We start from the raw sequence: 27,596 nt of genomic DNA, 5'->3' as shown, positions 1-27,596 counted from the left end.
CAATTTATTTTTCTGTATAGATTTATCTTTCATTGGACCTTTATTTTCTTCTATGTCATGAAGAATGAGTCATTTCTTTCCTTTGTGATAGGAACATCGGTTTTTCACACGTCAAGTATTAATGATGCCATCCTCCACTAGTTTTTCCTGCTTATTAAATTTTTGCTGTGGTTTAAGTATTTGTGTCCCCCTCCAAATTCATATGTGGATAGTATTAGGCATGCGACCTTTCGGGAAGTGACTAAACCAAGAGAGCTTCATCTTCCTGAATGGAATAAGTGAGGTTGAAGGGAGTGTCCTTGTCTCTTTTGCCATGTGAGGACACACCAAGAAGGTATCATCTGTGAGGAACTGGGCCGTCACCAAACACCAAATTTCTTGGTGCCTTGATCTAGCACTTTCCAGCCTCCAGAACTGTGAGCAATAAATTTCTGTTATTTTTACATTACCCAGCCTAAGTTATTTTGTTACAGCAGCCTGGATGGACTAAGACAGTTTCTTAGGCACTTTAGTCTATTTCTGAATTTTTAGTTCCAATGATCTATTAGCTTTTTTAATCAATCAAGATTTTTCCCACGGCTGGCCAATATTATCTGTGTTTTGTTGTGTGTTTTTTTTTTCCACAGTTTTCTTGGCTTTTCTTGGCTTTTCATCTATATGCTGTTTTATTTATTTATTTATGTATTTATTTATTTTTGAGACAGAGTCTTGCTTTGTTGCCCAGGCTGGAGTGCAGTGGTGCAATCTCGGCTCAGTGCAACCTCTGCCTCAGAGGTTCAAGCAATTTTCCCGCCTCAGCCTCCCAAGTGGCTGGGATTACAGGTATCCACCATCATGCCTGGCTAATTTATGTATTTTTGTAGAGACGGGGTTTCACTATTTTGGCCAGGCTGATTTTGAGCTCCTGACCTCAGGTGATCCACCCGCCTCAGCCTTCCAAAGTGCTGGATTACAGGTGTGAGCCACTGCACCCAGCCTATATGCTATTTTATAGTAAAATGCCTACCTCCAATATCTAATGATATCTATATTAGAACAAAATTAAATTTCTAAATTACCTTAAAGACAATTGATATTGATAGTATATTGAGTTTTTCTGCCTAAGAACATGTAAGTTTTCTATTTGCTTATGTCTACATTCATATATTGTATGAACATTCTGTCTTTTCTGATATTCTGTAAACGTTTTTGTAATATGGATTCCTAGATAGTTTATTTTATTCTGCTAAAAAGTAATCTGAGATGCAATAAAATTGTAAAGAGTTTGAGTAGGAGCAATTGATTAATTATAGGACACCAGTCTAAAAGAGGTTTAGTGTTTCATTGACAGTGTAAGAGGCAACTATTTATTGGGAAAATGTAGAAACAAAATAAATTATTCAATTAGTGGTAGTTAGAAACTTGTTTCTTCTCAGTTTTTGGTTTCTTTGCCTTGTTGAAAAGTTCCTAGCTATATAAGGTTGTTGGCTACTTCTGATTGGTTGAGATTCATTTCTGTTTTTCTTTAAAATAGGCAGCTACAAGAAAGAATTCAAGTTAAGTTTTGCTTATGTTTGGAAATCAAGCAAGGTTGAGGTTACTTATGAGGCCTAACTGATTTGGTCTGCTCAGGAATTCTTCAGGCCTGACCTCCATTTTAATTTACCTTAACAATCTTTTTGTCATTTTATTTTCCATTCCAACTGAAATTTACAAATTATTATTGTTGTACATAGGTTGGTGCATGTTGTGTATTTCTTGAAGGCATGTCCTGCTTTCAAACTGATTTGTAGTATGTTATTGAATTTGCCACATTTATTGGAATAATAAACTGCTATCCCCCAGTTACAGCAAGAGCTATCAGTTCTGGGGAGATCAGGTTGAAGATGAAGCAGAAGCGAAATCAGCTCTTCAGGCCAGGTGCCATGGCTCATGCCTTTAATCCCAGCACTTTGGGAGGCTGAGGCAGGTGGATCACTTGAGATCAGGAGTTCAAGACCAGCCTTGCCAACATGGTGAAACCCCATCTCTAGTAAAAATACAAAAATTAGCCAGGCGTGGTGGTGCGTGCCTCTAATCCAGCTACTTGGGAGGCTGAGGCAGGAGAATCACTTGAGCCCAGGATGGGGAGGTTGTAGTGAGCTGAGATCGCACCACTGCACTCCAACATGGGCGACAGAATGAGACTCTGTCTCAACAAATGAACAAAGAAGGAAACAGAAAACAAAACCAGATTTTCAACCCACACATGCAGTAAAAAATTCCATGTGGATCAAATGAGTCATTATCAAAAGTTTAAAATACTCTCAAAACATTAATGTTTATCTCATCACTATGTAATATGGAAATTATAAGACCAAAAAAACAAATACCCAAATACTTTTTATTTTATTTTATTATTTATTTTATTTTATTTTATTTTTTTGAGACGGAGTCTCGCTCTGTTGCTCAGGCTGGAGTGCAGTGGCGCGATCTCGGCCCACTGCAAGCTCCGCCTCCCGGGTTCACGCCATTCTCCTGCCTCAGCCTCCCCAGTAGCTGGGACTACAGGCGCCCGACACCAAGCCCCGCTAATTTTTTTGTATTTTTAGTAGAGATGGGGTTTCACTGTGTTAGCCAGGTTGGTCTTGATCTCCTGACCTTGTGATCCGCCCGCCTCGGCCTCCCAGAGTGCTGGGATTACAGGCGTGAGCCACCGCGCCCGGCCCCAGACTTTTATTTTTTAAATACAGATAAAGTCATTTATATGATGAAACACTGCATTATTTCAGTGTAAAATGCCAATAGAAAATATACAAAATTAAAGAACATAATATATAAAATAACAATGCCGGTATTAGATTTAATATCCTACAATAAAATAAGATCAATTGAACCTATAAAATGGAAGAAAGTTTAAAATTAGGCAGATATTATGAACCAGGTGAGGAATAAATACATGTGTCACTAAGTACTTAATGTATCTTGTCTTAGATTTTATATTAAATAATAAAAAGTAAAAAAAAGTAGCATGGTAATTTCACCATGATTTTATCAAACTGCAAAAAATAGAAACACTTCTCTATTAGAGAATGCTAATTAGTTTGTATCCACTAATTTGTGGATATCCGTCCTCCCTGGACTCAGGCTGAGAGAGTAAAGAGCTTCAGCTTTTTCTGAATTTAAGGGGGAGAATATAAATATACATATTCATTTTGATACATTGTACAATATACAAACATATATGCATGATTACATGCTAATTTTTTTTCTGATTATAAAGAAATGCATAACTGTCATAAGGTATCCAAAGGACATCAAATGTCTTACATGAAATATAACACATGAAATGTCAGTAGTCTTGGCCCTCAAGAAAACCCAGAGTTCGCCATTCTGAGTACACTGTTCAAGTTTTTTTCCTAGGACCACCACAGGTTCTGTCATTTACTACTACAATGAGTGTAAAAGTGTCTGAGAAGTAGCAGATCTTTATTTTTTCTGCAGGAGCTACATTTTCTGTTTCCAGAGTATTTGAAATGTTTGTTTTTCAGTGCCGTAAAGAAATAGCCCTTGAACATAAATTTAATTTATTTAGTAAGGGCGTTTTTACTTCCTGCAGAAAGGGTATACTCGCCAGCAGTTTTGCCGCAAGAGTACATCGAACAAAAGAGACAGGGTTATTTATAACCTGACGTATCCACCCTACTGCTGGAATGGGACCTCACATTCTGCATTTGTCCCGATTGGCTAGCAACTTAGAACTTTTTAAAAGAGACAAAGGCAGAGGAGAACAAAGGAAGCAGGAAGTAACTTGTGGAATGCTGAGAAAAGTAAAAACACCTTCAAATAAGGAAGAGGAACAGGCTATGACCTAATGCTTGCTTGGACCAGTATAAGCATGCCAGGGCAAATATTTAGGAGCACAGGTCTTTGAATAAATTTTGCTTCTAAGAGAAGTTACTATTTATTCATAATTAGATGGGGAGGAAAGTCTTTGAAGAGGAACCTCTACTTTACTTTTTACACAGAGTCCAGGATCTATAAGGCCCTAGTTGCTAAAATAACTCCCAGTTTCCTTCCCAGGGAAGACTGTGTTAATCCATCCTCTGTTTCTCCTCACCTTGGAAGAGTCAAATTCTTGCCTAACCTAGCAGTGCTGTTTCTGGCTTTGAGTTTAGTTTCTTTGGCATTACCCTCATTTGGATTGGGCTGCGGTAAAGAGGAGTTTAGGTGACTCTCCTCTCTCTAGGCACAGAGCCCCATAGTCTATCCCTAACCTGTATTTGTGGGTCATTCTCTCAGCTGAGGCTCTTCAGCCAGTGTCAAGAATGAACATGAAGAACATAGCTCTTGGGGATGATTGCCACATTTCTCAAAGCCCCCTGAGGGCTACAAGCCATTTCCCATCCTCAATCTCAAAATGAAACCCAAAGATGCAGATTAGTATCCCTGATCACACACCAACGAAACACATTTATTTTGTAATTTATTTTCTCCTGATCACCGTTATGGTTGAATGCCTCTTTATGCTAGAAAACTCCGTTTGTATTTCTTTTACTATGGCATGTTTTTATAGGTTCTGTCTTATTTTTATTAAGTTCATGTTTTTACTCTTCATTATCAGGAGTTCCTACCATATTTTATTTGCAAGCCATTTCTCCCACATTATTCTGGAAGGCTGAAGCCTGTCGATGCATCCAAAAATAGATCTGTCCTGGATCTTTTCTCACAAGTCAGCCAGCTGTCAAGACACCTGAGATGTGATTCTTTAACCTGGCAGAGCCTCTCGTCAAAACATGAACTGAGCTTCCTCTTATCTTATGGACAGCTGATGCGTGGAGGTGGATTTATGAATTGGCCTCATGCTGCACTCAAGCAGTTTGGCCAGGACTCAATGCTCATTGCCAAGATGAAAATCAGCAAACTAGCAGTTTGCTTTTATGATGTTCTCCAGCCTGCAACCAAGACACTTATCCTGGCCACTTCTTCAACTCTGACATAAGGTTGTGCTGATATAAATGCAAACCCAGCTCTATGTCTACCAAACACCTATACGGCTAGGACTGCAAATGGAGCATTTAAGCACCAGGCAAGAGGTCTTCCCAGTTTCCAACCAGACTTTGTAGAATTTCCCCAAAATACTGACTTGGCCTCTTTCAGACCCTATCTCCCAAAGAGAATCAGAGAGGGGCTCTGGAAGCCATTTAGACTGTCTGGCCTCTTCCCTAGTGAAAATGGACTTGGATACAAAAAGGCAACCTACTGACCTCAAAGATACCAGCCCAGATACTGAGCATGGACCTCCTGCCTCCCCAGGACAGACGTCATCTAAGCCAGATCAAAGCCCACACTGTTCCTCCATGTGCACCTTTCAGACATGTTCCTGAACAGCCCTCCAGAATTGTCTGGAGATGGGACAAGAGGTGATGGAGCTCCAGGTTCAGAATGGCTGCCTCATCCCTCCCTCCTGAAAAGTCTATACCTGCTGATTAGAGCTCTCACACCTTAAGGGGCTTAGCCCTCCCCAAGTAAGTGTTCCCTAAAAGGACCTTCTGGTCTTTTTCTACTCTGAGCAGAGTGCTCAGGAATGACACCCTCTATGCTAGGGAATATATGACCTCCACTCCCACACAACTTGGTTGACTGATGAACTGATGCCCTGAAGAGGATAAAGAAGCAGGAACAGCCTGTTTCCCCAACCGTGATGTCTGTTGGAGGAACCCCAAATAATATTGGGTGGTAAACACACAGGCACTGCCTAATAAAATTAAGGAAATTTAAGTTGAATGTAAAGGGAACTTATATGTCATATACAAAATTTAAGTTAGTGAATTTTAGAAGAAAACTTTGTAAGGGCATTAACATATAATTTTAATATATAATTTTAACTTAATTAAAATTAATAAATTTAATTTTAATAACATAATTTAATAGGAAGCTATAAAAATTATCTGCACTTGCTGTGTAAACAACTGAATTTTGGGTAACTATGTAAAGGCCATCTATGGGCTTCAAAAGGTATCTGCTACTTAATGTTATAAGACATTTACTTTCAAATATTTGCTATTTTTAACCAGTGCCTTCCCATGATATGAATTTTCTTCTTTTTTTCTTTTTTTCTTTTTTTTTTCCTGCGATGGAGTCTCACTCTGTCACCCAGGCTGGAGTGCAGTGGTATGATCTCAGCTCACTGCAAACTCCGCCTCCCAGATTCAAGAGATTCTCCTGCTTCAGCCTCCTGAGTAGCTGGGATTACAGGCACCTGCCACTGTGCCTGGCTAATTTTTGTATTTTTAGTAGAGACGGGGTTTCACCATATTGGCCAGGCTGGTCTTGAACTCCTGACTTCGTGATCCACCCGCCTCAGCCTCCCAAATTGCTGGGATTACATGCGTGAGCCACTGTAACCGTTCCTATATGAAAATGTTTTATTGTGAGGGAGCATTTCTATGAAAACAATAGTAGGAATTTTGCCAATTTGCATTATTAAAATAATAAAACTTTTTGGTGAGTTTATATTTTTCTTAACCAAATGCTCCTACAGATAGCATATTGCACAGATGTTTTGATTTGTCCTTTCACCTTAGGTCAATTTTTCTTAATTTTATTCATCCAATTGTATTTACTTTAGATAAAAGAGACTCTGTAGTTACCATGTGCTCTATGGATCCGTACTTTGTTAGAAATATGAATTCTCAGTCCAAACTCAGACCTATTTTATAAAAATCTAGATTTTAAATAATACTTTGAGGTAACTTATGGGTACATTAATGATTGTTAAGTGGAGTAATTCTGTTCTTAAAAGAGGAGATGTTTATATGAGTGAGTTGATTTGTCCAAAAGGTACAGTTAAGATCGTACCTTTCAATGTATATACATTTTATCTTAAAAAAAAACTAAAAAATTAATAAAGGGATGGGAAATGGGTTGAAATATCAATGAAACAAAAATGGCACATGTCAAGTTGCTGTTAAAGCTGGGTGACAGGTCTATTATACACCTTCTTTGTATTTTGGATATGTTTTTAATGCTTTATAATAAAACACTTCTACAAAATGACAAAGTTGATCTACACTTAGCTCTTAAGCTCTTACTTTTGTGAAGAGAAGGAGAAAGTGACTGTCGGGCATGAGCAAGTCTGATTCTATTTCTTGGTTACACGAGTTTGGTCTGTAATAATTCATCAAGTTTTCCATAAATGTTTTGCACATATATTTATGTATGCATGCTATACAGCAATCAAAATTTAAATATTACATGTTTGCATAATAGTTATAAATTAATATTTGAGAATAATAGTAATGCTTTATTTTGTTTTCTTTTAAAGGCAGACACGTGGCTGGGTGCAGTGGCTCACGCCTGCAATCCCAGCACTTTGGGAGGCCGAGGCAGGCGGATCACCCAAGGTCTGCCCAACGTAGTGAAACCTCGTCTCTACTAAAAATACAAAAAATTAGCTGGGCGTGGTGGTGCATGCCTGTAATCCCAGCTGCTGGGGAGACTGAGGCAGGAGAATCGCTTGAACCTGGGAGGCAGAGGTTGCAGTGAGCCGAGATCCGCGGCACTGTACTCCAGCCTTGGCGACAGAGCAAGACTCTGTCTCAAAAAATAAAAATAAAATAAGGTAAGATAAAATAAAATAAAATGGACATGTGTGCTTAGGGCACCATCAGATGTATATTAATATTCCAAGTTATTGATTCATGTTCTAACCTTTGGGTGACCCCCTAGGTCTTTTAATTTTCACCTCAATTCGGTAAGTAGCATGGTTTTTTGTTTTTGTTTTTGTTTTTTTTTTGAGACGGAGTCTCGCACTGTCGCCGGGGCTGGACTGCAGTGGTGCAATCTCGGCTCACTGCAACCTCTGCCTCCCAGGTTTCAAGGATTCTCCTGCCTCAGCCTCCCAAGTAGTTCGGATTACAGGCGCCCGCCCCCACGCCCGGCTAATTTTTTGCATTTTTTGCATATTTAGTAGAGACGGGGTTTCACTACGTTAGCCAGGCTGGTCTTGAACGCTTGACCTCGTGCTCCACCCGCCTCGGCCTCCCAGAGTGCTCCGATTACAGGCGTGAGCCACCGCGCCCGGCCAGTAGCATGATTTTAACTTTTTGGGATGTGATTTTGTTTTCAGCAAGGTTCTCCCCCGAGAATGATGCTCACCGGGACCAGGGCACACAGCACAGTGCCCTGTGCATAGTATGCACTGAGCACACATGGAACCAGGTTCAATCAGGAACAAAGCGAGTAGCAGAGGTTGGTTCTGCAAAGTATAGTAAGTGGGAAATGAGTTAAGATTGCAAGGTCACAACTCAGTAGCAAACGTTTTTACATGCATTTGAAAAACCATTTATAACTAATTCATCAAAACTGTTGATGAAGGCCAGGTGCGGTAGGTCACACCTGTAATCCCAGCACTTTGGGAGGCCGAGGCAGGTGGATCACGAGGTTGAGAGATCGTGACCATCCTGGCCAACATGGTGAAACCCTGTCTGTACTAAAAATACGAAAAGTTAGCCGGGCGTGGTGGCAAGCGCCTGTAATCCCAACTATTTGGGAGGCTGAGGCAGAAGAATTGCTTGAACCCGGGAGGCGGAGGTTGCAGTGAGCCGAGATCGCACCATTGCACTCCAGGCTGGGCAAAAAGAGCAAAACTCTGTCTCAAAAAGAAAAAAAAAAAGAAAAAGCTGTTGGTGAAAAGCAATAGTTTGGGTACTTGGCTACACACTGTAATCACCCTGAGAGCTTTAAACCATATTGTTGCCCAGATCCAACTCCAAGGATTCTAATTTAATTGGTCTGTTGCAACTTGGGCTTCAGGGATTTTAAGTTTACATCCTGCCCCGCCCCTCCAGTCATTCTCCACACCCCCTGCCGCCACCACCACCCTCCCCACGAAGTCTCACTCTGCAATGGCGCGATCTCTACTCACTGCAACCTCTGCCTCCCACGTTCAAGCCATTCTCCTGCCTCAGCCTCCCGAGTAGCTGGGATTACAGGCGTGTGCCACCATGCCCGGCTAATTTTTGTATTTTTAGTAGAGATGGGGGGGGGGGGTTTTCACCATGTTGGCCAGGCTGGTCTCGAACTCGTGACCTCAGGGGATACGCCCGTCTCGGCCTCCCAAAATGCTGAGATTACAGGCGTGAACCACCGCTCCCAACCCCGCAGGTGATTTTTATTTGCCAGGGGTAAGAAGCACTGGATCTGATGAGGAATGCATTAGCTGTGAGTGATTTTCATGTATGCTGCGGGGATTTGCCCCATGGCAACTCTGGAGACTGGGGTTTTAGAAAACATCCTTGCCCTGTTAAAAATTAGAAGATGACTTCAAGACATACTCAACTGCTTGGCTAAATTGCAGAAAGAGAAAATGCCTTCTTCAGAGATCTTTTTTTTTTTTAACTTGGTTTCACTCTGTCACCCCGGCTGTAGTGCAATGGTGTGATCGTGGCTCACTGCAGTCTTGGTCTCCCAGGGTCAAGTGATCCTCCCGCCTCAGCCTTCTGAGTAGCTAGGACTACAGGCGTGCACCACCAGACTTGGCTAAATTTTTAATTATTTTTTGTAGAGATGGGATCTCGCTATGTTGCCCGGGCTGGTCTTAAAACTCCTGGCCTCAAGTGATGCTCCCGCCTCAGCCTCCCTAGTAGCTAGAACTACAGGCACAGGCTACCACGCCTGGTTTCTTTTTTAAAATGTGGCTACTAGAAAATGTAAAATTCATATGTGCTTCACAGTTTATTTCTTAGAGAATTGTCTCCCTTGCGACATCTTAGGCTGCCTGCTCAAAAGACTGGAGGCTAGGAAAATGATGAAATCTGAGATTTTAAAATAATTGTCCTTATATTGTTTCCATTTGTGAATAACATATGTATACTATTCACAAATAAAGATAACTTTATATACAAAGTTAAATGCAAATGTTCCCCAGGAAGGGCCAGTTTCCAATTCAGGAAGGAAGCGCGCCAGAAAAGGGTTCACGAAAAACCTGTAACTCTTGCCTTATTCAACGCATTCTCAGATCACGCCTCCTGTCACTTATGACCTGAGGGGGCGGGGCATGGAATTGTATCCAATCATGGGCGCTGGAGTGGGAACTGTCCAATCAGGTGCGCAGCCAAGGTAGAGGGGGCGGTGTCCTGGAGCTGGCGGGGCCTTTGTCTCGCTCCAGCCAGAGCTCAGGGTCCATCTTCATTGCTTAGTATCCTCTGCTCTAGTAGGTCCCGGTGACTGTCGCAGCCTCTGTTGCCCTCTGACTTGCAGATGCTGTGAGATCCAGAGCTAAGACTCCAGGACATCCCGGAAGCCGAAAAATGGTGAGTGTGCCAGGCCGCGCATCCCGAGGTGGGGGCAGGGCTGGTTGAAACCGGCCGGAACCGGCAGTGACGGGACCGGGGCCTCCCAGCTGTCAGCTCCGGAGTCTGCGGACTGGAGTCCCGGCAGGCACAGCTCGGCCCTCGGTCACCTCCGGGCACAGGATGCGAGGTGGGCCAGCAGCCGGGACCCTGGGCGGGCATCCCGTTCCGTTCTCCCGCTTCCCGCCGGGAGCCCACCCTGAAGCGCCCCGCGCGTTCTTGCGTCTGCCCCGACTGCGGGGACAATGGAAGCGTCCTCAGGGCAGAGTCCAGACCCCGTGTGTGGTTTGTGCGTGGGAAGTGCTGTGATCCCGGGGGTCCTCAGTCTTTTCCTTCTCCTGTTTAAAAACAATGGGAGTCACCTTTAAAATGGTGAAAACTTATTGAAGTTAACAGTGATTCATGCTCAGAGAGCACCCAGCCACGGTTTGTGGTTGGGGGTCCAGCCGAAGGGCTTGAAGGAAAGTTTTTTATAAAGTGCAGGATGAAGCAAACCGAATTCAGTAACTGACTCGTTCCAGTTATGTAGTCATCTTATTTAGACTATTCAGGTTGTCATTGCCTGGTTATGTAATCAGAAGTTAATTGAAGGTTTGTGGTTGCTTAAATCTGAAAAATCTGAATTTTGTTTCCCCCTAAGGTAGCAATTTACAAGAAATGTATTTGCCTTTGATTTTTTTTTTTTTTTTTAATGTAGGAACTCAGGGCACTAGAGCCACCTCAGTCTAACTGCCTGCTATTTATTTAACACTCCACAGAAGTGGTTTTCTCTTGGATTTTCCAAATGTGTGACAAACACAATCTCAAATCTACCACTTTGTTGCCCCAGCCTAACTCTGACTTGCAGCTGAATTTTAAATTTTCAGTTCTTTCCTGACATTCTTCAACACCAACTTCCCCTCTCTAATTCACAACATTATCAACTATTAGTCCTTTTTTGTACATTTCAGATAGTATTTTGATTGATCATTATTTCAAAGAGCAGCGGATGGCACTTTTTAGAAAAAAGAATTGTTTTTCATTTGCAAACATTTTACAGGAGATGAAAGCAGAGAATAATCCCAACACTCCACCATAAAAAAAAAAAAAGACCAAAAAACAAAAACCTTTGTGCCAATCTCCCTTTAATCTTTCCTAGGCACAGACTCCTTATCAGAATGTTTTTGGGTTGAGGTTCCACTTTGGAAACTTCACAGGGCAATGTACCCTCAGCCACCCTGTGTTATTTTCCTGGTTTTGAGTTTCAGAACTGTCTGGGGATGACATGAGATGCCCACAGTGGCTGTGTCTCCTGAGGTGTCTAGTGAATATCAGCCCCTGGGCCATCTCCTCTCAGGGGCAACCCTGCGAGGTATGGGAATGTGGCCTCTCTGTGGAGTAGTTGGTGCATTGTGCCTGGGAGAAATCAGGTATACCTTTCCTCTGAAAGCAAATCCATTAGGACATTAAGATTTTCTTCCCCAACTCCCAGTTTCCATTTCTTAGAGATACAGTGCTGGCCAGGCAATTTGGATGCTGGTATTGAGGAGAAAATTTTCTCAGATTGGTGAAGAGAGAAAAAAAATATCCCCAAGGACAAGGAACACCCAACCCAGTGAGGCAGTGCAAAAACCTGCAAAGCAAAATGCATCTAAGGGACACAGTGGGGCACAGCACAGTGGCTCTTGGTAGAATGGTTATTGTCCACTTCAGTGAGCAGGATGGGGGCGGGAAAATGTCCCAAATGATAGAATGGCTTGACTTGACATCTGAGTCAGATATGTCTGTGTTCCAATCAGCATTGCCGCTTCCTGAGTTTGTCACCTTGGAAAGATTTCTTTGTTTATTTTAACTTCAGTTTTTAATTAAGTGTAAATTGCATTTTATCAGTAGAGCTTGAAAGGTAGTCTGTACTGGCAACCTGGTTTTTTCACCAACCCAGGCTTCTGTGCCACCTGATTATAGTCTCATCTGCCTGCATGGACACAGGAAGAAGTCAGAGCATAGCCTCTCCTGGGACACAATCTATAGCATGAACCAGTCCTTCCCTAACCCTGCACTGTCCCACCCATGGCTTCTAGATAGCAACTTTCCCTCGTTTGCCTTTTAGTTCCCCCACAAACCCTTTTTTTATGTGCACACAGTGTGCCCAACGCCACCCCTCAGTTGTCAGATGTCCAGTAGTTCAAGACCATGGGCCTAGACCTACCTTTTGCAGAAGCAAATACAAATTAGAAATAAGGGGCTTCATTCCCCCACTTGAAAATGAGGGAAGACATTTTGTTCTTTTGCCTTTTCCTGAAGGATATAATTTAGAAAACTTTTATTATTGATTGATTGATTTTTTTGAGACAGAGTCTCACTCTTTCACTTAGGCTAGAGTACAATGGCATGATCATAGCTCACTATAACCTTGAACTCTTGGGCTTAAGCAGTCTTGCTACCTCAGCCTCCCAATTACCTAGGACTATAGGCATGCACCAATTTGCCTGGCTAATTTTTTTTTTTTTTTTTTGATAGAGACAGCATCTCATCATGTTCCCGGAACTGGTGTCAAACACCTGGCCTCAAGTGATCCTTCTGCCTTGGCCTTCCAAAATGCTGGGATTACAGGCATGAGCCACCATGCCCGGCCTAGACAACTTTTATATGTACCATTTTTCTCTGCTTCTTCAAAATATATGTAAATCTTTTTTTTTTTTTTTTTTTTGAGATGGAGTTTCACTCTTGTTGTCCAGGCTGGAGTGCAGTGGCACAATCTCGGCTCACTGTAACCTCTGCCTCCTGGGTTCAAGCAGTTCTCCTGCCTCAGCCTCCCGAGTAGCTGGGTTTACAGGCGCCTGTCACCACACCTGGCTAATTTTTTGTATTTTTAGTAGAGACAGGGTTTCACCATGTTGGCCAGGCTGGTCCTGAACTCCTGACCTCAGGTGATCTGCCCACTTCACTCCAGCCTGGGCAATAGGAGCAAAACTTTGTCTCAAAAAACACGAAGGATAGGATTTAATTCAGCAATCCAGAAAGCTAAAGGGTCACAGATACAGAAGGGTATCTCTTCAGTATCTGGAGAGATAAAAACGATAGGTGTTTTCAATAGAAAACTGCTGCTCCAAGGTAATTACTAATATGTGCAGACTGAAGGGCTTATGCTGCGATAGCAAGACCAGCTCAGAGTACGCCCTGTACCTTGGTTTCTATTTATATTTTAAGAACAGTTGGCATAGTTATATGTACTCTTGTGTAGACAAACTGCATCCATTTAAATTAAAGAGTATTTTTTCGGCTGGGTGCAGTGGTTCACACCTGTAATCCCAGCACTTTGGGAGGCTGAGGTGGGAGGATCACCTGAGGTCAGGAGTTCAAGACCAGCCTGGCCAACATAGTGAGACTTCGTCTCTACTAAAAATACAAAAATTAGTTGGGTGTGGTGGCGAACGCCTGTAATCCCTGCTACTTGGTAGGCTGAGGCAGGAGAATTGCCTGAACCTGGGAGGCAGAGGTTGCAGTGAGCCAGGATCACACTACTGCACTCCAGCCTGGGCAAGAGAGTGAAACTCCATCTCAAAAAAAAACAAACAAACAGTATTTTGTACAATAGTGTGAATATAACAGCACAATATTTATTTTGGACAAACTGCTTTAAAATAATGATTTTAATATTCTGTAATCTTTTGAAATATAAATTATTTTAACTGAATTAATATTACAGATAATTTTCTAATACTACGTACATTATGACTAATATGTTAAAATTGTTTATCCTAAGATATTTATATCTTATATCAAAAGAAAATCGGCCAGGTGCGGTGGCTCACACCTGTAATCCCAGGAATTTAGGAGGCTGAGGCGGGTGGATCACGAGGTCAGGAGTTCGAGACCAGCCTGGCCACCATGGTGAAACCATGTGTCTACTAAAAATACAAAAAGTTGCTTGGCGTGGTGGTGGGCGCCTGTAATCTCAGCTACTCGGGAGCCTGAGGCAGGAGAATTGCTTGAAACAGGAAGACGGAGGTTGCAGTAAGCCAAGATCATGCCACTGCACTCCAGCCGTGGCAACAAGAGCAAAACTCCGTCTCAAAAAAAGGAAAAAATATAGTAACAAATTGTTACAATAGATATTAACCCCACCTCTGTCACATCAATTAATATGCTTATTAATTAATCCAACAGGTATGATTATAGGTCAGCATGATTTTAGTGTCTATATGTATATATGTATTTGAGACAGAATTTCAGTCTGTTGCTTAGGGTGGAGTGCAGTGGCATGATCTCCGCTCATTGCAACCTGTGCCTCCCAGGTTCAAGCGATTCTCATACCTCAGCCTCCTGAGTAGCTGGGATTACAGGCACGCACCAACATGCCCGGCTAGTTTTTGGATTTTAGTAGAGACAGGGTTTCGCCATGCTGGCCAGGCTGGTCTCGAACTTTGGACCTGAGGCTATCTGCCCGCCTCAGCCTCCCAAAGTGCTTGGATTACAGGCATGAGCCACCGGGCCTGACCTTATTTTTTCTTTTCTTTCTTTTTTCTTTTTTTTTTTTGAGAGGGAGTTTTGCTCTTGTTGCCCCAGACTGGAGTGCAATGGCACAATCTTGGCTCACCGCAACCTCTGCCTCCCAGGTTCAAGTGATTCTCCTGCCTCAGCTTCCTGAGTAGCTGGGATTACAGGCATGCGCCACCAAGCCCGGCTAATTTTTTTAGTAGAGAGGGGGTTTCACCATGTTGGTCAGGCTGGTCTCAAACTCCCAACCTCAGGTGATCCGTCCGCCTCGGTCTCCTAAAGTGTTGGGATTACAGGCGTGAGTCACCGCGCCTGGCCCTATTTTTTCATTTTACTAACTTAGGCATGCAGCATTTACAGAACTAATAAATGCAACGGATGCAGTCACCCACCCATGGATATAATAGCTCTTCAGTTAGCTATGCCACAAGCTCAGATATAATTCCAATATGTGAACAACGTTGGTTTCCTATTCCTCATCAAAAGATGCCGGTGGATGTTGTTAGATGGCTTCCAATATAAATCCCTAGTCCAATGGCCAGCGGATGAGACAGCAGCAAAGATGGAAGAAAAACCTCTAGAAATTCTGGATAGAATATGTATCTGTTCTTCAGAATGCGTGTGTTTCTCATGCTGAGAGTAGCTGTGCACTTTGGTTCTTTAAAGAGAAACATTGGGGGGAATTTTTTCTTGCTCACTTAACCAATCCCGTATCTAATCTGAGTATTCCTTCAATATGCTTTCAATTTCTTTCTTTCTGTCAATATAATCTTCCACAGACTAATAACTGTTTTTCTCTCCAATGCCTTGGGTGTTTCAGAAGCTCTGTTGGTTCCTTGTGTCTGTGAGTGAGGTGGGCTGTCGCGGTGACAACTCGTGGAGCAACTCCATCCAGACTTCTTGCTGGGCATCCAGTAGTACTTTTTCCATGTCATCGTTGTCAGTAGAAACTGAGGCTGGAGGCCGGGCGTGGTGGCTCATGCCTGTAATCCCAGCACTTTGGGAGGCCAAGGCAGGAGGATCACTTGAGGTCAGGAGTTTGAGACTAGTCTGACCAACATGGCAAAACCCTGTCTCTACTAAAAATACAGAAAATTAGCCAGGCGTGGTGATGGACGCCTGTAGTCCCAGCTACTCGAGAGGCTGAGGGAGGAGAATCACTTGAACCTGGGAGGCGGAGGTTGCAGTGAGCCGAGATCACGTCCCTGCACTTTAGCCTGGGTGACAGAGCGAGACTCCGTCTCAAAAAGAAGAGAACCCCAGAAACTTAGGCTGGAACACCACTTTCATTTCCATTATTGTGAAAATACAATTCTAACCAGGAGTGCTCCAGGCCCTCCTCCTGCAGCCCAGGGCTCTGCTCTGTGGCATGGTGCTGGAGCGCAGATGCAGCAGTGAGGGTCTGTGTGGGCTGCAGGCTGTAGGCTAAGCTTCACGGGCAGAAGCACCATGGCCCAGTACTCTGAGTCAGGAACCATTGATTTAATATATAAATAGCCAAGAACATAGATCCCTCTTCCACAGTTTCTTTTTTCTTTTTTTGAGACGGAGTCTCCCTCTGTCACCCAGGCTGGAGTGCAGTGGTGTGATCTCGGCTCACCGCAACCTCTGCCTCCCAGGTTCAAGTGATTCTCCTGCCTCTGCCTCAGCCTCCCAAGTAGCTGAGATTACAGGCGCCCACCACAACGCCTGGCTAATTTTTTGTATTTTTAGTAGAGACAGGGTTTCACCACGTTGGCCAGGCTTGTCTCGAACTCCTGATCTCAGTTGATCTGCCCACCTCGGCCTCCCAAAGTGCTGGGATTACAGTAGTGAGCCACCGCACCTGGCACCACAGTTTCTACAGAGAAGTAAAACCCTACCTTCAGCAGGTACCTGAATTTGGCTCCAAGTTGCAAAACTACCTCCTGTCATGAAGATGTGGGAAGTTTATCTTTCATAGAATATAATCAACTGACCTCCCCAGTTCCCAGGTGGGTTTAGGATAAACTATCTACGACAAGTGAGTGCTGTCACGTGGTCTTCTTGAGGACTAATTATGACAACCTTCTTTCTATCTTTGCAATCTCTTAGCAAATTGCCTGCAACTAATGTCACATTCTGGCTTAATTGTGTAATCATATGGTTCTTGCTTTGTGTTCTGCCATTGTGGAGAGTTTTTCTGGGGTTGGAGATGATTGTGCTTTTAATTACATTTTTGAAAACACTGTCTGAAATGACCAGGTATGATATAAACATGTAAGGTACCCATCAGACTTCACCCTAGAGGGTCTTTCCCTCTTGGGCTTCAAGTCACAACCCACAATTGTGCAAACCCCAAATTGCAGGCAAAATGGTCTCTCTGCCTATTTGTGATCGATAGTCCCTTGTAGAGCAGTCAGATCAGATTTCTACAAAAATAACCTTACAGGGCAGCAACCAACCATTCCACCTCTTTCAGTGTCCCTGGCATCTTCAAATCTGAAATGAATTCAGAGACAAACCCTGTCAGGGTTACACATATGCATTGATTAGACCTAAGAATTTAAAATGTTCTTTTCCTCCTCCTGTACAAATGCCTGAGAATGTGCAGAGGGCACCTGCTACTTTCTCATACCTCTGAAACCTAAATCTGAAACCCCCAAATTTGAATCCAGGCCCTGGGATTTGAGAAAGTAAAAGAACTTTTATCTGAGGGATGCAAGTTCTGTTAGTTATCAGGCTCAGAGAAACATTAAAATGAATCCAGAATTATGTCCTACTTCTCCTTTGAGCAATGTATTCATCTCTTGAAACTGCTTGTTACTGCCACACATAGCTATAAATTAATCTAATAATGCCACACAGGACACTATAGCCCACACCTTCTAGCTTAACCCTGTATGGCCAATCATTAATCAATGTTATTCCTGTAAACTAATGAGAATCCTTGACAAATAACTTTTTATCAGCCCACTTTCTATTCCCCTTTTTTACCTTTAAAAATCTACCTCTTGACTGGGCGCAGTGGCTCACGCCTGTAATCCCAGCACTTTGGGAGGCCGAGGTGGGTGGATCACTTGAGGTCAGGAGATCGAGACCAGCCTGGCCAACATGGCGAAACCCCATCTCTACTAAAAATATTAAAAAAATTAGCCAGGTATGGTGACGCATGCCTGTAATCCTAGCCACTCAGGAGACTGAGGCAGGAGAATTGCTTGAATCAAGGAGACAGTTTGCAGTGAGCTGAGATCATGCCACTGCACTCCAGCATGGGTGACAAAGTGAGACTGTCTCCAAAAAAAAAAAAAAATCCGTTTCTTATTGCTGCTATTCAAAGTGTACATTCAAGCCAACTTGAATCTATGCTCCTGGGTTGCTATTCTTGCTATTCTCAAACGTGGCACATATAAACTCTCTCTACTTATATTAATTTTACCTCTTTTTTTTTTGGTTGACATATCATTTATTTATTATTTATTTATTTATTTATTTTTTTGAGACAGAGTCTTGCTGTTGCCCAGGCTGGAGTGCAGTGGCGCAATCTGGGCTCACTGCAGGCTCCGCCCCCTGGGGTTCATGCCATTCTCTTGCCTCAGCCTCCCGAGTAGCTGGGACTACAGGCGCCGGCCACCTCGCCTGGCTAATTTTTTGTATTTTTAGTAGAGATGGGGTTTCACCGTGTTAGCCAGGATGGTCTCGATCTCCTGACCTCATGATCCGCCCACCTCGGCCTCCCAAAGTGCTGGGATTACAGGCGTGAGCCACCGTGCCCGGCCGACATATCATTTATAATGTGTTAGAGCAGTCTCCATGACAGGATCTCTCCTCTGGTTTTGCGCAGCGTGCTATAACACCCAATAATGCACAGCCAGGTTGATGTCACTAGAATCTGCATATAAGCACTGGCTTCTGGGACTCATGAGACAGGACCTGACTTTGGATTGAGAATGTACAGAAAGCCCATAGGAAACATTTTCTGCATCGTGACAGGACAACATCGACATTTTAGAGCCCCACCCTTCAAAGTGTGGTACTTGAAAATTTCCAGATCTTGTCCTCTGACCTGCTGCAGTTGTGTGAGAGGCTCTTGGTGTAAATAGAATCTGATGGCAGAATCACCCCAGCAGTGGGGGGTCCAGGCCACAAAATATCTACAGCCATGACCGTAACAACCACACCTACCTGTAAGCTGTGATACTGGAGTAAAATATTCCTGTCATTCCTCTTACCCAAGCTAACTGATTAAGGACAGGTGATATCACATATGGGTTTAGGATCTGAAGCTCTACCAGGGAAGTTCCATTGTCTATTCTGTTCCCACAGAATCAGTCTCAGTGTTTCCTGTTTGCATTGCCATGGGGACATCAACCCAGAGTGACTGTAGACCCTCTTCCCAGCACCTGAGAGTCTTTGAGACATTTGAGGTTGTTGTGTGCAGACTGGGGTGAGGCTGACAAGAGGGTCTAATTCTGCTACCATCTAAGAGGGAGGGGAATAAGTCATTCAGTGTTTCTTCTCTTTCTCACAAAAATAATCTCTTTGGTTGGTTCCTAGATGGGAGTTGTTCCAGTTTTCACTTGGGTGAAAAACAAGGAGAGCTGGAGACTGATCAACCAATTACTTTCATTTCATATGGCGATTAGAAAAACAGATGAGGCAATCATAATCTCTGCAATCCAGGAACTGTGTCTGTGGCAAATAAATAAATGGCTGAATTTCACACCATGGAGTCAGTACAAAAAAGGGACGTGTGCAGGGGATTTAGGGCCACTTTCCTTATGTTGGGAACTCTGATGTCACCATCTGAAGGGCCACTCATGAACAGAAGAGTTGTTATTATAGTTATTTTTTCTTTTCTATTTTTTGAGGTGGAGTCTTGCTCTGTTGCCCAGGCTGCAATGCAGTGGTGCAATCTTGGCTCACTGCAAACTTCGCCTACCGGGTTCTAGTGATTTTCTCCTGTCTCAGCCTCCTGAGTAGCTGGGATTACAGGCGTGCACCACCACGCCCGGCTAATTTCTGTATTTTTAGTAGATATGGGATTTCACCATATTGGCCAGGCTGGTCTCGAACTCCTGACCTTAGGTGATCCACCCACCTCGGTCTTCCAAAGTACTGGGATTACAGGCATGAGCCACTGCGCCCAGCCCTATAGTTATTATTTCTATTGCTTTTACCTTGTGAAGACTAAATATTTAGCTTCTAATATACATGTCCTAGAAAACACTATGCATTTTGGTTAAATTCCTTGTTACTGTATGTTATAAAATAGACAGGGAATTGGGTGAAATAGATTAAAATCACACAAACTTGGGGAGTCAAGTTTCTCTTGGGCAGGCTTAGAAAACACAGAATTGGAAATACCCCAGTGACACAGAGATCAGAATTCTACCTAGGGCCCTCTCCCTGTCCCAGCCTTACCCACATTTCACCTCTTCTGAGGCCTCCTTCAGGTCTGGCTCCACCTTGGAATCTCCATACAGAATTGATTAAAGGAGATCAGAGTTTGGCTCCTGCTGCCTCTCCACAGTGGTTGTTCACAATTCTTCCAAACCCAAAAGCAGATAAATGGAAGCAAATAACTAAATATTTTTGGTCTTTAATTTTTTTTTTAATTAGAACCAGTGTTTCTAGAGGCATACCACCTAGCAAACCATTTTCTATTCCTGCATATCCAGCAGTTGCTCCAGGAATCACAAGAAAGTAAATATAAACCCAATGCTGAGAAATCCCTTTGAACTACACTTAATTTTCCCGTTCTGTATTTCATTCTTGGGTCTATCTTCAGCTTTTATTTCAAGCTTTTTTATTTTTTTTAATTTTTTTTTTTTGAGACAGGGTCTCACTCTGTCACCCAGGCTGGAGTGCAGTGGTGTGATCTCTGCTCGCTGCAACCTCTGCCTCCCAAGTTCAAGCAGTTCTCCCACCTCAGCCTCCCAAGTAGCTGGGGCTACAAGTGTGTGCCACCACACCCAGCTAATTTTTGTATTTTTAGTAGAGATGGGGTTTCACGATGTTGGCCAGGCTGGTCTCAAACTCCTGACCTCAGGTGATCCACCTGCCTTGGCTTCCCAAAGTGCTGGAATTACAGGCATGAGCCACCGTGCCTGGCCTATTCCATGCATTTAAAAAAAAAAGAAAACAAAAGAAAGGCTGGGTGCGGTGACTCACGTCTATAATCCCAGCACTTTGGGAGGCCGGGGCATGGGCAGATCAACTGAGGTCAGGAGTTCGAGACCAGCCTGGCCAACATGGCGAAACCCCATCTCTACCAAAAATAGAAAAATTAGCTGGGCATGGTGGCAGGCAACTATAATCCCAGTGACTCAGGAGGCTGAGGCAGGAGAATTGCTTGAACTGGGGAGGTAGAAATTGCAGTGAGCCAAGATCATGCCACTGCCCTCCAGCCTGGGCAACACAGCAAGACTCTATCTCCAAAAAAAAAAAAAAATCAGTGATAGAACAAGAAGAAATTTAAATGCTGGGCTTTTCATATAAATCTAGGGAATTATGGGACAGTTAGTACCCACCTCCCAGGGTGTTATGAGGATAAATTCACATTATGTCATCTTCCCAGCACAATGCTCTATAGTGTGCTTCTGAGCACACAGCGCATGCTCCATAAATATCGCATTAATGCATGTGCGCATGTTGTTTTCCAAATGCAGACTTACTCAGACATGAGCTGCCTCTGGAAACTTTAAAGGACCAACAGAGAATGCCATGTTTTAGAATAGTGATTGGTGGTTTTTATTTTGGACCAAAAGCATTTGTGTTCGAAGAAGAGTGTAGATATAAGGGACTGTGTGCTGTGGCACTTTGTCTAGTTGAATGCTGTTATAAGTGATCTAGGGCAAGCAGGGTCAGCATTAGCTGTGAATGAAGCCAATCCATGGACCCCTTTCAAGCCTGCAGAATTGGCTGGGCACGGTGACTCACACCTGTAATCCCAGCACTTTGAGAGGCTGAGAAGGGCGGATCACCTGAGGTCAGGAGTTCAAGACCAGCCTGGCCAATATCGTGAAAGGCCATCTCTACTAAAAATACAAAAATTAGCCACCCGGGCATGGTGGCATGTGACTGTAGTCTCAGCTACTTGGGAGGCTGAGGCAGGAGAATCACTTGAGCCTGGGAGGCAGAGGTTGCAGTGAGTCGAGATCACGCCAGTGCACTCCAGCCTGGGTGACAGAGTAAGACTCTGTCTCAAACAAACAAACAAAAAAACCTGCAGAATCAAATTAGTCTGGGGCTTGAAATACCAGATGATTTCTCCGAATATTAAAGTTTAAGAGGCAATTCTTAGCTAAGTGATTGTCAGCTCATCACATTCTAGTTAGGATTAAATGGCCAGTTTGAAGAAATACCCTTACCTGTGTCCTCTCGACGGATTATGTTGGCCTGGGTGGAAGCATCCATATTGTTTTAATTAAGTGTCCCATGTAATTGTAAGATAAAGCCAGAGGCAATCATGAGGGCTCCCAGACATAATGTGAGAATTGAGTTCAGCCTTTTTGTGTGTGTGAGACAGTCTTACTCTGTCACCCAGGCCCCAGGCTGGAGTGCAGTGGCGCGATCTTGGCTCACTGCAACCTCTGTCTCCCGGGCTCAAGTGATTCTCCTGACTCAGCCTCCCCAGGCTTTGTTTTTTTTCGTTTTTGTTTTTCTTTTTTGTTTTTTTAGATGGAGTTTCGCTCTTGTTGCCCAGGCTGGAGTGCAATGGTGCGATCTCGGCTCACCACAACCTCTGCCTCCTGGGTTCAAGTGATTCTCCTGCCTCAGCCTCCCAAGTAGCTGGGATTACAGGCATGCGCCACCACACTCGGCTAATTTTGTATTTTTAGTAGAGACAAGGTTTCTCCATGTTGGTCAGCCTGGTCACAAACTCCCGATCTCAGATGATCTGCCTGCCTTGGTCTCCCAGAGTGTTGGGATTACAGGCATGAGCCATAGCGCCTAGCCCCCAGGCTTTGTTTTAAAGAGAGGTCATGGGGCCTGCTGTGCTTGGTTTTCATGGGAGCAGGGGAGTGGGGCCCTATGGGCCCTTTGCTGCAGCAGAAATTGCTGCCATCTCTGGCATGGAAGGGCATCTAAAGGCAGGAAACTGGAGACTCACATTTTAGTCTTTAGGTAGAAGCTCACTGTTCCTGAAATTCTCCTGTGACAATGACAAAGGACAAGCAAGTGTGGCCTTTTCTGCGCCTTTAAGGTACATCTGCCTGTGGGTGTGGTGGTAGCAGGTGAAGGGGTTTTGCTGATGCTTTAAAAGGCGTATTCTCAAGTTACAGATGTGATTTTCCAGATAATATCACCTGAGAAGGAATCCCAAAGGAGGAGCAAGAGGAAGAAATGGCTAGTTCTCAGGTGAATGTGTCCCAGCTCAGGGGTGATGTTCTCTTTTCGTTCTTGAATGTCTTGGCTTTAGAACTTACAAACTTTTACTTCTCTACTTCTGATGTTCCTACCTAACCAGTTTGTTTTAGATACTTTTTTTCCTCCTTTTCTTCTTATAAATATTACTTCTTACTATAGTAGTTAAGAGGCACTGAAAAATACTTCTCTTTTATATATCAGAGCCTTCTCCTTTATTCTTTGTATCCAGGCTTCTTACATACCATGACCGGTTCTCACCATCGAGTGTATGACCTGCAAGAATAAAAATGTTCTCTTTGTGACTGGGCACAGTGGCTCATGCCTGTAATCCCAGGACTTCGGGAGGCTGAGGCAGGAGGATCGCTTGAGGCCAGGAGTTTGAGACCAGCCAGAGCAACATGGCAAAACCCTGTATCTACTAAAAAAATCCAAAAAATTAGCCAGGTGTGGTGGCACGTGCCTGTGGTCCAGCTACTTGGAAGGCTGAGGCAGAATCGCCTGAACCCAGGAGGCGAGGTTGCAGTGAGCCGGGATCATGCCACTCACTGCACTCCAGCCTGGGCTATAGAGTGAGACTGTCTCAAAAATAAATAAATAAATAAAGTTCTCTTTGTGTCACATCAATGTGGAAAGGTGTAGATACCTAAGATCTCTATTAGGGATGGTATAGGGTCCTCAGATATTAGTGAAGAGGGGAATGTGTATTGTTTAGGTTCCATCTGGATGTTCCATCAGCTCTATGCAGAAACAGGATGTTTTTTTTTTTTGAGACGGAGCCTCGCTCTGTTGCCCAGGCTGGAATGCAGTGGCGCGATCTCGGCGCACTGCAAGCTCCACCTCCTGGGTTCACGCCATTCTCCTGCCTCAGCCTCCCGAGTAGCTGGGACTACAGGCGCCCGCCACCACACCTGGCTAATTTTTTGTATTTTTTAGTAGAGACGGGGTTTCACCATGTTAGCCAGGATGGTCTCGATCTCCTGACCTTGTGATCCACCCGCCTCGGCCTCCCAAAGTGCTGGGATTACAGGCGTGAGCCACAGCGCCTGGCCAGAAACAGGATTTTAAAAATGCACATTTAAAGAGGATGTCACTAATTGCCCAGAATAACTCAGAAGATTGTGGAAAAGAGAATAGTTAGATAAGACTTGCTCTTTAAAATGCTGAGGAAAGACTATTTAAATACATTATTAGAGGTTATAAAACCTGGGAGATATCTGTAGCTTGAACTTTGCATAAAGATGTTTCTTTATGCTTAGATTCAGGTTATAATTTACTTTTTGTTGCCAATAATATCATAGCTCTGATGATTGTCTGCCCATGTGTGTTGACACCGTACATCAATTTGTTCTATTGTAGTTCATGTTAATTTCTTTTTTTTTTTTTTTGAGATGGAGTCTCGCACTGTCGCCGAGGTTTGAGTGCAATGGCACAATCTTGGCTCACTGCAATCTCTGCTTCCCACGTTCAAGCAATTCTGCTGCCTCTGCCTCCCGAGTAGCTGGGATTACAGGCACGTGCCACCATGCCCAGCTAATTTTTTGTATTTTTAGTAAAGATGGGGTTTCACTGTGTTAGCCAGGATGGCCTCAATCTCCTGAGCTCGTGATCTGCCCACCTTGGCCTCCCAAAGTGCTGGGATTACAGGTGTGAGCCACCGCGCCTGGCCCAATTCATGTTAATTTCAATCACTTGGTTAAGGCTTTCTGTGACAGATTTTTTTAAATTATAAAGTTAATTATTTTTATCTTTATTATTCGTAAGTACCTTGGGAGATTTACTGACTGATGTACATAAACCATCACATTTAATCTGCAAACTTCCCTTTCTTTTTAGATTCTCTTTGCTTAAAGCTTGCTTTGGAAAATGAAGGCTCATCTTTGTTTACTAGTCAGATAAACTGGGGCTCAACCACTTTGTGTTTGACAAAATATTCTTGATTCGGACGCCTTGGTATCACTGGCTAGCTTGTAGAAATTCAGAAACTCAGGCTTCACCTGACATCACCTGGATCAGTCTGCATTTTAACAAGATCTGTAGTTCATTGTTACATACATTAAAATTTGACAGATACCTTCTAACCCATCATGACTTCTCTGTATGAATTATATTTACAACTTATTCTATAATCTGTAGACATAAAACTCAAACTGTATATGCCTGTGTTGATGCCCTTAATTTTATAGTGATTATTTAGAAAAGTATCTACATTGGTTTTGTGGATTCTGTTTTCCTTTTTGTTTGTCGCCCAGGCAGGAGTGCCATGGCATGATCTCAGCTCACTGCAACCTCTGCCTCCTGAGTTCAAGTGATTCTCCTCCCTCAGCCTCCCAAGTAACTGGGATTACAGGCGTGCACCACCACACCCAGCTAATTTTTGTATTTCTAGTAGAGACAGGGTTTCACCATGTTGGCCAGGCTGGTCTCAAATTCCTGACTTCAGGTGATCTGCCTGCCTCGGCCTCCCAAAATGATGGGATTACAGGCGTGAGCCACCGAACCTGGCCACGTGGATTCTGTTTTCTTTCCTCAGTGTTAGAGAATACATCAGAGAATATTTTTGTTAAAAATACCAGATTGAATAATTCCAGTAACTCTCATAAGTCACAGCAATTCTCTCTTTTCACATGGAGTCAAGAACTCTGCCCATTGACAGTTGGTCACTATGTTTTGTTTTGTTTTTCAGGAACTGTTGACATTCAGGGATGTGACCATAGAATTCTCTCTGGAGGAGTGGGAGTTTCTGAACCCTGCTCAGCAGAGTTTGTATAGGAAAGTGATGCTAGAGAACTACAGAAACCTGGTCTCTCTGGGTGAGAATAACTTCAATACACAATTTCTATTTCACACAAAAGATTTTATTTTCTTCCTCTGTAGAATGTTTGGTGGGGATTTCTGCTTTGTATAAATGAGTTTTAGATCTCTGCTTTCAAGGAAAACTTGGGGATTTGTTGGGATAGAGAAGAAAATTTTCAAGATGTTTTATATTTACATTAACTTTCTTCTACCTTGAGGTGATGGGCATTTTTCACTCTAGTTTAGTGGTAATTCTATTTTTTTATTTTATTTTATTTTATTTTTTGAGACAGAGTCTAGCTCTGTTGCCCAGGCTTGAGTGCAGTGGTACAATCCAGCTCACTGCAACCTCCACCTCCTGGGTTCAAGTGATTCTCCTGTCTTAGCCTCCTGAGTAGCTGGGACTACAGGTGCCCACCACCACGGCCAGCTAATTTTTGTATTTTTAGTAAAGAGGAGGTTTCACTGTGTTGACCAGGCTGGTCTCGAACTCCTGACCTCACGTGATCCACCCTCCTTGGCCTCCCAAAGTGTTGGGATTACTAGTGTGAACTACCCTACCCAGCCTTTAGTGGTAATTCTTGGAATTCCATTATAAAAATTCCTTTATAAAATATTATTGACCAGACCTTAAAATCCAACTTCTACCACCAATTTTTGATTAAGTAGTATTGGGTAGGGAAGCTAAAGACCCACAAATATAAAATATTCTAAACTTTCTGTTTAGAAATATTTTGTTACTAATTTTCTTTTCTTTCTTTCTTTTTTTTTTTTTTTTGAGATGGAGTCTCGCTCTGTTGCCAGGCTGGAGTGTGCAGTGGCGCAATCTTGGCTCACTGTAATCCTTCTTTGCCTCCTGGGTTCAAGCGATTCTCCTCCCTCAGCCTCCCAAGCAGCTGGGATTACAGGCACGTGCCACCACACCTTGCTCATTTTTGTATTTCTAGTAGAGATGGGGTTTCACCATGTTGGCCTGGATGGTCTCGATCTCCTGACCTCATGATGTGCCCGCTTTAGCCTCCCAAAATGTTGGGATTACAGATATGAGCCAACGCGCCTGTCCTTATTATTAATTTTCTAGAATCATCTATAATATTCTCTCTTCTCTACAGAGCACAACACTAGGTTGGTAATTGGAGAGTCCCAGCAAGAATCACATTACTTTTTTCTAATAAAACAGGTCTTACTGTTTCTAAGCCAGAACTGATTAGCTGTCTGGAGCAAAGACAGGAGCCCTGGAATGTGAAGAGACATGAGACCATAGCCAAACCCCCAGGTAGGTTGGATGAATGAAACACATGCCACAGGTGAAAGCTCCAAAGGCCAAGAAGGAAGACAGACTTCAAGAGTTATTTGAGAAGCTCTGCTCCAATGGAGATGATTTTTGAGGAACGTGATTGTTTCTTCTTGCTCTTGTACAGAGGCATCTTCTGTCTAATGATCCTAAATTCTCTAAAAAGTAACCTTCCTTTGAGGTTATAGTGAGAGCCAAAGTCCTCTTCATGGCTTATAAGAGACTTTATTATCTGACTGCCCTTTCATTGTCTTGGGGCATACAGAAATATATGTGTATTTTTGAGGAACTCTATGTTAAACTATTTTTTTCTTTTTTTTTGAGAGAGAGAGTTTCGCTCATGTTGCCCAGGCTGGAGTGCAATGGCTCAATCTTGGCTCACCATA

The 27,596-nt window shown here is 43.2% G+C and overlaps 1 protein-coding gene across 3 annotated transcripts in view; it reads left to right on the top strand.

Annotated features, from left to right (window-relative positions):
• Positions 1–27,596, top strand: part of ZNF682 (zinc finger protein 682) — a 46,858-nt gene that overhangs the window by 1,338 nt on the left and 17,924 nt on the right. Inside the window, exons 2-6 of one of the 3 annotated variants that reach the window (XM_003817713.5) lie at positions 4,583–5,486; positions 7,286–8,391; positions 9,182–10,274; positions 25,807–25,933; positions 27,097–27,192. In XM_003817713.5, coding sequence (XP_003817761.2) covers positions 10,272–10,274; positions 25,807–25,933; positions 27,097–27,192 — 226 coding nt within the window. In that variant the 5' untranslated portion in view covers positions 4,583–5,486; positions 7,286–8,391; positions 9,182–10,271. The other 2 variants (XM_014342543.3, XM_034944149.3) reach the window with 2 other exon arrangements.

Source organism: Pan paniscus, chromosome 20 (assembly GCF_029289425.2).
Source record: "Pan paniscus chromosome 20, NHGRI_mPanPan1-v2.0_pri, whole genome shotgun sequence".
Classification (NCBI taxonomy): Eukaryota; Metazoa; Chordata; class Mammalia; order Primates; family Hominidae; genus Pan; species Pan paniscus.
This window is presented reverse-complemented; position numbering and strand designations above follow the sequence as displayed.